This window comes from Schistocerca gregaria, chromosome 1, assembly GCF_023897955.1.
Source record: "Schistocerca gregaria isolate iqSchGreg1 chromosome 1, iqSchGreg1.2, whole genome shotgun sequence".
NCBI lineage: Eukaryota > Metazoa > Arthropoda > Insecta > Orthoptera > Acrididae > Schistocerca > Schistocerca gregaria.
In genome coordinates, this window is record NC_064920.1 from 281,600,550 (window position 1) to 281,613,662 (window position 13,113).

The 13,113-nt window shown below is 41.6% G+C and overlaps 1 protein-coding gene across 2 annotated transcripts in view; it reads right to left on the minus strand.

Moving 5' to 3' along the window:
* Positions 1-3,858: 3,858 nt before the first annotated feature.
* Positions 3,859-13,113, minus strand: part of LOC126341159 (protein LLP homolog) — a 36,476-nt gene continuing 27,221 nt past the window's right edge. For both annotated transcript variants that reach the window (XM_050001754.1, XM_050001755.1), the window contains exon 3: positions 3,859-4,270. In XM_050001754.1, the coding sequence (XP_049857711.1) occupies positions 4,032-4,270 (239 nt within the window). In that variant the 3' untranslated portion in view covers positions 3,859-4,031. The remainder of the gene's footprint in view (positions 4,271-13,113) is intronic.

Consider the following 13,113-nt stretch of genomic DNA (forward strand, 5'->3'; position numbering starts at 1 on the left):
CATGCCACTTCCCTTGACGTTGACCTCCATCTGTCCAATGGCCAGCTTCACACATCCGTCCACATCAAACCCACCAACAAGCAACAGTACCTCCATTATGACAGCTGCCACCCATTCCATATCAAACGGACCCTTCCCTACAGCCTAGGCCTTCGTGGCAAACGAATCTGCTCCAGTCCTGAATCCCTGAACCATTACACCAACAACCAGAAAACAGCTTTCGCATCCCGCAACTACCCTCCCGACCTGGTACAGAAGCAAATAACCAGAGCCACTTCCTCATCCCCTCAAACCCAGAACCTCTCACAGAAGAACCCTAAAAGTGCCCCACTTGTGACAGGATACTTCCCGGGATTGGATCAGACTATGAATGTGGCTCTCCAGCAGGGATACGACTTCCTAAAATCCTGCCCCGAAATGAGATCCATCCTTCATGAAATCCTCCCCACTCCACCAACAGTGTCTTTCCGCCGTCCACCTAACCTTCGTAACCTCTCGGTTAACCCCTATGAAATCCCCAAACCACCTTCCCTACCCTCTGGCTCCTACCCTTGTAACCGCCTCCGGTGTAAAACCTGTCCTATGCACCCTCCCACCACCACCACCTGCTCCAGTTCTGTAACCCGGAAGGTGTACACGATCAAAGGAAGAGCCACATGTGAAAGCACCCACATGATTTAACAACTGACCTGCCTACACTGTGATGCTTTCTATGTGGGAATGACCAGCAACAAACTGTCCATTCGCATGAATGGACACAGGCAGACAGTGTTTGTTGGTAATGAGGATCACCCTGTGGTTAAACATGCCTTGGTGCACGGCCAGCACATCTTGGCACAGTGTTACACTGTCCGGGTTATCTGGATACTTCCCACCAACACCAACCTATCTGAACTCCGGAGATGGGAACTTGCCCTTCAATATATCCTCTCTTCTCGTTATCCATAGGCCTCAACCTCCGCTAATTTCAAGTTGCCGCCGCTCATACCTCACCTGTCTTTCAACAACTTCTTTGCCTCTGTACTTCCGCCTCGACTGACATCTCTGCCCTTACTCTTTGCCTTTAAATATGTCTGCTTGTGTCTGTATATGTATGGATGGATATGTGTGTGTGTGTGTGTGTGTGTGTGTGTGTGTGTGTGTGTGTGCGCGCGAGTACATACCTATCCTTCTTTCCCCCTAAGGTAAGTCTTTCTGCTCCCGGGATTGGAATTACTCCTTACCCTCTCCCTTAAAACCCACATCCTTTCATCTTTCATACCTCACCTGTCTTTCAACAACTTCTTTGCCTCTGTACTTCCGCCTCGACTGACATCTCTGCCCTTACTCTTTGCCTTTAAATATGTCTGCTTGTGTCTGTATATGTATGGATGGATATGTGTGTGTGTGTGTGTGTGTGTGTGTGTGTGTGTGTGTGTGTGTGTGTGCGCGTGTGTGTGTGTGCGCGAGTACATACCTATCCTTCTTTCCCCCTAAGGTAAGTCTTTCTGCTCCCGGGATTGGAATTACTCCTTACCCTCTCCCTTAAAACCCACATCCTTTCATCTTTCCTTTTCCTTCCCTCTTTCCTGACGAAGCAGCCGCCGGTTGCGAAAGCTTGAAATTCTCTGTGTGTGTTTGTGTGTTTTATTTATTGTGCCTATCTACCGGCGCTTTCCCGCTTGGTAAGTCTTGGAATCTTTGTTTTTAATATATTTTACCCATGTGGAAGTTTCTTTCTATATATATAGCCAGTCGGTCTGTGTTTTACATCCTCTCTCACGTGACCTTTGTCAGCTACTTTGCTGCCTAAAATAATCTACTGATTGTAGTGTCTTGTTTTTTAGTCAAGTTCTCTCAGCATCATCCAATTTAATTCATCTACATTCCATTATCCTTGATTTACTTTTCCTCCTGTTCATCTTATAAATTCTTCTCAAGGTGCTATCCACTCTATTCAAGAGCTCTTCCAAGTCTTTGGGCATTAGACAGATTTACAATGTCACCGTCACACCTCAAACTCCATTTTCCTCTCGCGGAACTTTAATTCGTTTTCCACATTTTTCATCTGTTTCTTTCACAGAAATGCAGACAGTAATTAAGCAATCATATGCAGGCAAGGCACTTTCAAGAAGTCGTGTTTATGACTGGAACAATAGGTTTCGTGAAGACACAGATTCAGTGCAAGTTGATCCCAGAGCTGGTTGCCCGTCTACAGCACATGCTGGTCCAAATGTGGAGCATGTAAGGCAGTTATCGCAAGAAGACCATCACATAACTGAGCATGCGATATCAGAAGAACTTAATTTGAATCACACTGTATCTCATAATATTTTACGCGAGGATTTACAGAAAAGGAAACTTAATGCAAAACTTTTCCCTCACACACTGACGAACAGAAAGAGGACAGATGGAAGAATTTCTGCTGAACTACTGGACAGAGCTAGACATGATCCCATACTTCTGTTGAAGACTACTGCTGGGGATGAAAGCTGATGTTACCAGTATGACTCACACAAAGCATCAAAAGTGCTAAATGCTGGAGTCCTGGATCACCAGCCTCAGAAAATGTCAAAAGACAACCTTTGAGAACAAAGACAATATTGATTGCATTCTTTGGTATTAATGTTCCTCAACATCAAACAGTGAAACAAACTCTTTATATCGAAGTCTTGAAATGTTTGTCACAAGCAATTCAACATCGCTAACCTGATTTGTCGCATTCTCAGGACTGGTTCTTCCTGCATGATAATACAAGACCTCATACTGCTTTATCTGTTACTGAGTATCTGGCCTGACATTCTGTTATTGCCCTCCTGCAGCCACCATAATCACCCAACCCCTCACATTGCGATTTTTTTCTTGTTTCCCTAAGCGAAAAAATGACTGCAAGTAAAGCTTCATCAAGATATCATAAACATCCAACGAACTGTCACAAATGAGCTTACAAGCATAAAAAACAGACTGAAAATTCCCTATTTCTTCCAAGACCTCCAGAAACATTGGCAACTGCAATTTTTCTATTTTTTTTTTTAAATTGTCCTGGAACTTTACTAGTAAAGGCTGTATATAAACACAGATTAAACAGTACACTATTTTACTGCCTTTTGGGGTGCTATCAGGCTTATAGACACACAAAAAGACAACTACTTCAGAAGGGTTAGAATGTAATCTAAACCAAGGAATAACTGCAACAGTGTATGCTATTGTTAAACTGCCTGATGATGAGTCACACCTGTATAACCAACAAAACCCATGGTGGTTGGGTTCGAGTCCAATTCAGACCGTGAGGATGTTTCAAAGTAGATAGTGGAAAGTCAAAACAGGATTCAGAGTTATGAACAGATAAAAAGCTTCTGGGTCCCGAGTGGTCACAGAGCAATGAGTGATATAATTAATACAGTATGAAATAGGAAGTAAAAAATAAAAGACAGTTTAAAATCATCACATAAACAGTCACTGCATTTCCGTGTTCTTCTATAAGTAATGTGTAATAATTGTAACACTGATTCATTCAGAGATGTTGCAAGTACGGTAGACTGGAAATGCAAATAACCAGCCAAGCTCATGGCTGTATAGTCAATTTCACCAATTGCAGATTGTAGTTCGTGACTTCCAGCTAATTATATTCTCAAACATGCCTGACCTGTCTCAACTGGAAGTGTCACTTATAAGGGAACAGTAACAACAGGTAACATGTGCACTTCTTTGGTTGCTACATATGCCAAACTGCTTCTCCAAGGAAATAATCGTTATAACATGCTGCAGCATTCCATTTCTGTTCACAAGCCCAGAACATAGAGAAGGAAGTCCTGGATGGACTGAACTTCTCTTTTGAAAACAGGGTATTAAGGAATGCTTAACAATATATGACAACTCTACAATTACAAATGTTTTAAATCATATTCCAACATATTTAAATAAAAAATATACAATGGTATTTTTACAAAATACAATGTATCAATTTATGTCGTAGATCCACAGAGCTCATATTTTGTCAAGAAACACTTAACTGTCACATTTAGAACTGTATCACAACTAGATATTTAATGTTAATTTGTCTTCTTCCTTTTCTTAGCAGCCTTCTTCTTTTGTTTCTTTGTTATTTTGTTTTTGCTTGCAATTGCTTTTATCTTTCTACTACTCATCCACACAGGATAGTTACCATATTGGTCCCTGAGAGTTTTCTTATTGTACACCCGTTTCTTATCATGATCCATTTCCTCTTCTGGGGGTGTGCTGTATGTAGAAGTACTGGGATGTTCCGCTTGCAACGATTTAGGATCTGCCACTGTAAAAGGAGACATTAGTAATAATCACTGCACACTCATTAAAGCGTTTTCTTCTTACTTTATACTTTGATACAGAGCATGAAACTGTGGATATGAAGGGTGAATGACTCATAATAAACAAAGTGAAAACAACAACAAACTGAGATTTTGCATTTCATGATGGCTTAATTATGTTATATATGACAGAATCAGAGCAACCTTAGTTGTCTGCATCTCCTGAAACAAGATGAGTAACAATGACAAAACATAAATGTGCAAGGGAGTGGAAAAAACAAATGTACAAAATATTGCCTAACTTAATCCATGAAACAATTCATAATTTTTTTGCCCCCCCCCCCCTTCCCCCTTCAAGAAGGTACCGTGCATTATTGGTGCCAGTTCAGTCCTCAGCCAAGATGTGTCCTGTGGCATCATCCTAACAGTTCTACAAGGCATTCACATGCACAACACTTTGTCAATAATGGACAAATGACTTGTAAAACTATGAATCAAATTCTTCTGGGTATGTGACCACCATGTCAAGGTATAAAATTCTCCGATGTTTCAGTCACTGTTGCAAATGACCTTTCTTAGGGTGATTTGCTTGCTACTGAATGAGAAAATGTAAGTTCTTATATACTAATGGAAGACGTTGTTTTCGTGATCTGATACGGCACTGAGGATGAGGAGGAGGGATCTTGCACATCCTTTATTTGTGTTTCTTTTGTTTCATGTTACTGGAGAAAATAAGACTTCACTGATTGGTGTTTGCTTTATTTACTGCTGTTGGTGCTGGCAGCCAAGATGCTGGAAGCCTGCACCTGTCTCCTCTATTCATGTCCGTGGGTTGCGTGGCTATTTTTATCACCCCTCTAATATTCCTCCTCGTGGTAAGTGGCTGTTTCACTAGTACACAGGCATCTCAAAATACTGTCTGTTTGCCACACTCACTCTGTTTTTCTACCACCGCTGACTTGGCACGCTGTCTTAGGCGGATGTGTCTCATGTTCAGATACTCGTGTGCTGATAGGTTGTGCCATCTCACTTACATATACGAGTCCTCACTCGAAACTGATTTTGAAGACACCAGCAATATGTAGCTTGTTGACTGTAGCTTTTGATGAGCCAAGAACATCTTGTATTTTGTTGATGCTTCAGAAAATTGGCTTGATACCTGCATGGTAGAGAAGTTTGGCCACACATTCAGTGAGCCCTGGTAAGTGTGCTAACAGGGTAGGCATAGTGCTTCCTTCTGCTCTTCACTATTGCCTTCATCCTCTGTCCCCATAATTTTGTCTCTCATCTTCATCCCATAACCATTGGCTCCAAAGATGGACCTAAAGTTCTGCAGTTCCACCCTAAGATGTACTTCATCACTGATGCCATGGACCCTCTTTGTTAAAGTGTGCATAGTAGATTTCTTCTGTGTAGGACAGTGGGAGGAGACATGCAGGTACCTGTACGTGCTGCAGAAAGGGGGGGGGGGGGGGTCTCAATTCTTTGTAGTCCAGTTTACCATTAGGCTTCTGGTAAACTTCCACACAGAGGAAAGGCAGCACCACATGCTTTTCTATCTCCATAGTCAACTTGACTTTGCTGCACTGCTGATTGAGCTATTTGTGAAAGTTCTGTAGCTGTGCTTCTCCATGTGGCCAGATAATGAAGGTATTGTCAATGTAATGGAATCAGCTTTCTGGTTGTAATGGGGTGAAATAGGGAGCTGTTTTTTTCAAATGCCTCCATTTAAATGTACACTGCAATAGACAAGAGAGAGGAACTCATAGCTACAAGTTCCTCTCTCTCGCCTACTGCAGCAACACTGCATCTGCCTTTTCATAGAACAATAACAATAAATAAAGGAAATACAAATGGAGGGTGTCTAACACCCCTCCTCCTCATTGTCAATATGCTAACAGACCATGAAAAAAGCTGCTTCCATTAGTAGATAACAACAAAAGTTTTCTCTTTTGGCAGTAGGCAAAACACCGTGAGTAAGGCCATTAGCAACAGTGGCTGAAACATCGGAGAACTTTTAACAGCAGTATTTACATTAGCAGAATAATAATTACAGCTATTACAAATCATATGTTTTTAGGTTGGTTAGTACCTCCAATTATTCTGGCAAGAGCAAGTCATTAATATTCATTTTCCCTAGGCAGCACGTCAAGTATTGAAGTGCCGATGCGTGCACTCACAATGGTTAGTCTACACTGACAGGCACGGTTCACTTAGTGATGCAGTTATGACCATACAGCCAACATCACATCATAAAGTTTGTAACATGTTTGTGAGAACACTGTTTGATGCAGGGAAAAAAAGACACCAGTACACCCCTTATATTGACAATGCACTCAATTTTATGGATAGTGACTATGGTGACACAAGCCTACACATATACTTGTAAAACTTTCCACAATACACACACACACACACACACACACACACACACACACACACACACACACACAAAGATATTCAGCTTACAATTTTCTTTCAACACATTATTAAGGACCCAGTTATTAACTACACTCTTCACGTCACCTTTACACCAAACAGAATTTTGAAACTCTGTGCCACATCGTTCTATTAGATGGCAAGTGAGGTGGTGAAAAGACAGCTGCCCCCACATTAAAATATAAAATAACATTGATATATGGCACACTGACATTTTGCAGTCCACAAGTATCTTAATTTGTATGGTCTTCCCATCACAGGATAAATCCCTGTCTCACTGAGCAATGTTCAATTTGAATACAGATAATCCCCCCTGCAGACACTTTTTGAGTGCATCATCTGCTAGTTAAGTCCTTCAAATTTCCATGCTTCCTGGAAGCTAACAGGATGTTTCTTTTGTTTCCTTTTTCAACAACTTGTAACATTTGGCTGAAATTTCATAGAATACAAGTGAGCAGTTAAGTGATTTCTGTTTGTAACCGCGAGTCACTCTCTCTAATAAATACTGATCTATGCCACAGCCTTCTCCTTACATTGCACTAGTCCCTCTGTTGGTGATGGTGATGGTGATGGTGATGATGATGGGGGATGGGGGGGGGGGGGGGGGCACTCAACTGTGCAATCATCAGTGACCATACAAATCCCCAATTCTTACACAGTCCTCTTTTTTTTTCACAGTTCAGTCTAGCCACTGTCACGAATGAGGATGATGAAGATGAAATGATGAGGAAAACACAAACACCCAGTCCCTGGGCAGAGAAAATCCCCAACCGGCTGGGAATTGAACCCGGGACCCTGTGATCCACAGGCGGCAACGCTAGCCACTAGACCACGAGCTGCTGACTCCCTCTATCGGTGGCAGCTATTTTCTACCCTTTTTGCTACCCACCCTTCTCTCCCCCTCCTTTCTCCTTACTTTGTCTTAATCCTGAGTTCAATCTTCTACAGTTTCAAGTATTCTATGTTTAAAAGGCTTCAGTTACCTTAGATATTTTGCTGTTTCTGCTTACTACTATTCCTGTGTTTAGAGAGTATTTCAGTTTTTCTCACATCTCACTAAATAGTTTCAATTTACATTAAAAAATTCATCAAAATTGTAAAAGAGGTCAAAAATGAATTGTCAGGGCAAATCACTATTAACATGAAATATTAAAATTTCTAGTGAATGGAAAAGACAACAAATTCTTTATAATGATTCCTTAGATATTTCTAGAATTAATAATTAAGGTGACCAGAACTTACAAGTGAGACGCAATTGCTCTACATTCACCAACATGGAATCTACAATTAGGATTAACAGTACTGGGGAAAAATAAACAAACAGAATATCACATAAACACATTCATTTTTGCACCATAGAATTTTACCCTGCAGACAACTTCATTGGTATAGAGTTGGAATGTAGCTTGCTGCTACAAGAGGTTATTTTCACACAGCTTACATTTGGATTCAAGCAGAAGAAATTATGCATACATCCATCAAGGTTTCCAGGCAGCAGATATAAGGGCTGCCACAGACTACCATGACTCATGTGTTACAAACAGCTGATGTTCACAGCAATCTCCCCAATGGACCTACTGACGATATCCCTGCTCTTTGTGGCTTTCTACTGGACTGTGCTCTTACAGGACTGTGATCTTACATACCATTACGTCTGGTTAGCACAGAGATTTACTTCTCTGTCCAATGCGGTACTGTCTTAGGTCACTATTTAACCCATAGTTGTGATTTCAGTGAACAAATCCATGGCCTACAGGCACACTGAGAATGTGTTTCATATTCAAGCCTTTCCAGCCGAATCTGCAAATTGGTCTGCACTGACAAATGAGTTATTCAACAAACTTCCAGAGCACTGAATTGGCCGAAAGGTACCCACCTCCACAAGTTCTTTATTGTGTATATTTCCCGAAGAGTAAGGAATTATTACTTTATGTCACTTATTTGTAAATAATCTGTGTCTCATAAAATCTGTGGTGTTGAAGAAAAGCAGGCTTACAATCAAAGGTTAATACAGCAAGTTTGAAGTTGTGCATGAAAATCAGTTATAAACTAATGGAAGAGTAAATATGACCTTTAATGCTCTTCAATAACTGAACAGTTTTCAGAAATAAGCTCCCAATGCGCTTCACAAGGAAACTTTAAAATCAGTGTTTGGTCTGCATCTATAGCCAAGAAGTCGGCATGTCTTACTACCTTGTGTGGGGGACTATGTTTAAATTCCCAGTACTATCAGGGATTTTTCCTGTGGTAAAGGGACATGAAAGTGGTGCACTCATCCCCATGGAATTGACTGAGGAGTTACTTGAATGAGAAGCAGTTGCTCCAATGTCAGGCAAGCTGAAAATGGATGGGAGAGCAGTATGCTAACCCCATGTCCCCCCATTCCCAATAAAAATGATATTACAAGACAGATGATGACACAAAAGCTGATCAACTCTCATATCCCTTTGGACCTAATGACAGAGATACTCCCATTGTAAAAAAAGAATCTGTATGTATTAACAGTTTTTACTTGTGGCACTAAGACACTGACTTTCAATGGGAAAGAGAGAGAGAAACTGGTGACAGCTCAGGAGAGACTGGAAACAAAGAAATGAATCAGCGAGCAAACTGCAGTGGAAGAAATGATTACAATTGTAAAGAAAATAAAAAGTAGGTGGGTAGGATATACAGACAGGCCAGACGAATGGACAGCTGACAGAGCAAGAAAAGTCTATGCTGGATTACAATGAATAAGAAAGACCGAGGCAATTATCTAAAAGGTAGATAGCTGGCATCAGGAAACATGCAAATGCAATATGGATGTGGATACTTGAAGACCCTAATGCATGGAGAACTCCGGATTATAGACCTTTATCCTGTATGGGTAACAGAAGAAATACTTCAGTTGATTGATGAAAGGAGGAAGTACAAACATGTTCCGGGAAAATCAGGAATACAGAAATACAAGTCGCTGAGGAATGAAATAAATAGGAAGTGCAGGGAAGCTAAGACGAAATGGCTGCAGGAAAAATGTGAAGACATCGAAAAAGATATGATTGTCGGAAGGACAGACTCAGCATACAGGAAAGTCAAAACAACCTTTGGTGACATTAAAAGCAACGGTGGTAGCATTAAGAGTGCAACGGGAATTCCACTGTTAAATGCAGAGGAGAGAGCAGATAGGTGGAAAGAATACATTGAAAGCCTCTATGAGGGTGAAGATTTGTCTGATATGATAGAAGAAGAAACAGGAGTCAATTTAGAAGAGATAGGGGATCCAGTATTAGAATCTGAATTTAAAAGAGCTTTGGAGGACTTACGGTCAAATAAGGCAGAAGGGATAGATAACATTCCATCAGAATTTCTAAAATCATTTGGGGAAGTGGCAACAAAACGACTATTCACGTTGGTGTGTAAAATATATGAGTCCGGCGACATACCATCTGACTTTCGGAAAAGCATCATCCCCACAATTCCGAAGACAGCAAGAGCTGACAAGTGCAAGAATTATCGCACAATCAGCTTAACAGTTCATGTATCGAAGCTGCTTACAAGAATAATATACAGAAGAATGGAAAAGAAAATTGAGAATGCACTAGGTGACGATCAGTTTGGCTTTAAGAAAAGTAAAGGCACAAGAGAGGCAATTCTGACGTTACGGCCAAGAACGGAAGCAAGGTTAAAGAAAAATCAAGACACGTTCATAGGATTTGTCGACCTGGAAAAAGCGTTCGACAATATAAAATGGTGCAAGCTGTTCGAGATTCTGAAAAAAGTAGGGGTAAGCTATAGGGAGAGACGGGTCATATACAATATGTACAACAACCAAGAGGGAATAATAAGAGTGGACGATCAAGAATGAAGTGCTCGTATTAAGAAGGGTGTAAGACAAGGCTGTAGCCTTTCGCCCCTACTCTTCAATCTGTACATCGAGGAAGCAATGATGTAAATAAAAGAAAGGTTCAGGAGTGGAATTAAAATACAAGGTGAAAGGATATCAATGATACGATTCGCTGATAACATTGCTATCCTGAGTGAAAGTGAAGAAGAATTAAATGATCTACTGAGATCTACTGAATGGAATGAACAGTCTAATGAGTACACAGTATGGTTTGAGAGTAAATTGGAAAAAGACGAATGTAATGAGAAGTAGTAGAAATGAGAACAGCGAGACACTTAACATCAGGATTGATGGTCACGAAGTCAATGAAGTTAAGGAATTCTGCTACCTAGGCAGTAAAATAACCAATGACAGACAGAGCAAGGAGGACATCAAAAGCAGACTCGCTATGGCAAAAAAGGCATTTCTGGCCAAGAGAAGTCTACTACTATCAAATACTGGCCTTAATTTGAGGAAGAAATTTCTGAGGATGTATGTCTGGAGTACAGCATTCTATGGTAGTGAAGCATGGACTGTAGGAAAACCGGAACAGAAGAGAATAGGAGCATTTGAGATGTGGTGCTATAGATGAATGTTGAAAATTAGGTGGACTGATAAGGTAAGGAATGAGGAAGTTCTACACAGAATCGGAGAGGAAAGGAATATATGGAAAACACTGATAAGGAGAAGGGACAGGACATCTGCTAAGACATGAGGGAATGACTTCCATGGTACTAGAGGGAGCTGTAGAGGGCAAAAACTGTAGAGGAAGACAGAGATTGGAATATGTCAAGCAAATAATTGAGGACGTAGGTTGCAAGTGCTACTCTGAGATGAAGAGGTTAGCACAGGAAAGGAATTCGTGGCGGGCCGCATCAAACCAATCAGTAGACTGATGAGGAAAAAAAAGTATGTCAAATGACTAATGATGATGGTATTTTTGCATTATGAATAACTCTGACACAATCAATTCAAACACTGTTTCAGGGTGTGTACAGGGCCGAGAAAAAAAAATTCCCGATTTCCCGGTTAAAAACACACTTTCTCCCAGATGAAAACACACTTTTTCAATGTTAAGTAACAGTATAATTTTCCTCATAACCGTAAAACTTATCAATCCTTTCAGTGGTTGTGGTTTTATACACCGGCTTAGAATTTCCAGGCACTTTAGAAGATGAAACTCAGGGGAAAAAACACATTTTGAAAGATGTCTGATGTGCAGCAACATGCACACTGCATATTTTCGTATTACGGAAGTATAAATTCCAATTCCACCAAACACCGCAAGTTACTTTCTGAAGGACTGAAATAGAGATATTGCGATGCGCTTTTGTAAGCCAGTCGTAGCACATGACAAACAATCTCACCAGCCGATGACAGCAGATATTCAGAGCATAGGACACGTTATGTCGTCAGCCAAGAGCAACATCACTTTTAAGTAGCACTAACACACAAATAGGATAAGGCAATGGTTTTAATATACATAGTGTTGCTACAAGAAAAGAAAGGCTTTTACATATAATATTGGTCTCTAAGATTAATAAGCTGCAAGAGAAGCTAAGCTTTCACATATAATGTTTATTTTTTTTTCGTGTGTTACACTTTAAGATATATCACACAAAGTTCTAGTAAAATTTTTAACAACAACATAAATGTCTGATCTTCCGGGCTCGAAATATTGTAAACGGTCATCCTCAAAGATTTGGTTTTTGAATGAGAGTCAAATGCTCTGCGATTTAAGAAATTCATCAGACATTGTCCACAGAGTTGTTCTTGCGTAAAAGGAAATTTACTTCGAAAGTAACGCTTTTCAAAGAACCATTCCGAATATTTTCCCGTGACCTGTTCGAAATACACTCCTGGAAATGGAAAAAAGAACACATTGACACCGGTGTGTCAGACCCACCATAGTTGCTCCGGACATTGCGAGAGGGCTGTACAAGCAATGATCACACGCACGGCACAGCGGACACACCAGGAACCGCGGTGTTGGCCGTTGAATGGCGCTAGCTGCGCAGCATTTGTGCACCGCCGCCGTCAGTGTCAGCCAGTTTGCCGTGGCATACGGAGCTCCATCGCAGTCTTTAACACTGGTAGCATGCCGCGACAGCGTGGACGTGAACCGTATGTGCAGTTGACGGACTTTGAGCGAGGGCGTATAGTGGGCATGCGGGAGGCCGGGTGGACGTACCGCCGAATTGCTCAACACGTGGGGCGTGAGGTCTCCACAGTACATCGATGTTGTCGCCAGTGGTCGGCGGAAGGTGCACGTGCCCGTCGACCTAGGACCGGACCGCAGCGTCGCACGGATGCACGCCAAGACCGTAGGATCCTACGCAGTGCCGTAGGGGACCGCACCGCCACTTCCCAGCAAATTAGGGACACTGTTGCTCCTGGGGTATCGGCGAGGACCATTCGCCACCGTCTCCATGAAGCTGGGCTACGGTCCCGCACACCGTTAGGCCGTCTTCCGCTCACGCCCCAACATCGTGCAGCCCGCCTCCAGTGGTGTCGCGACAGGCGTGAATGGAGGGACGAATGGAGACG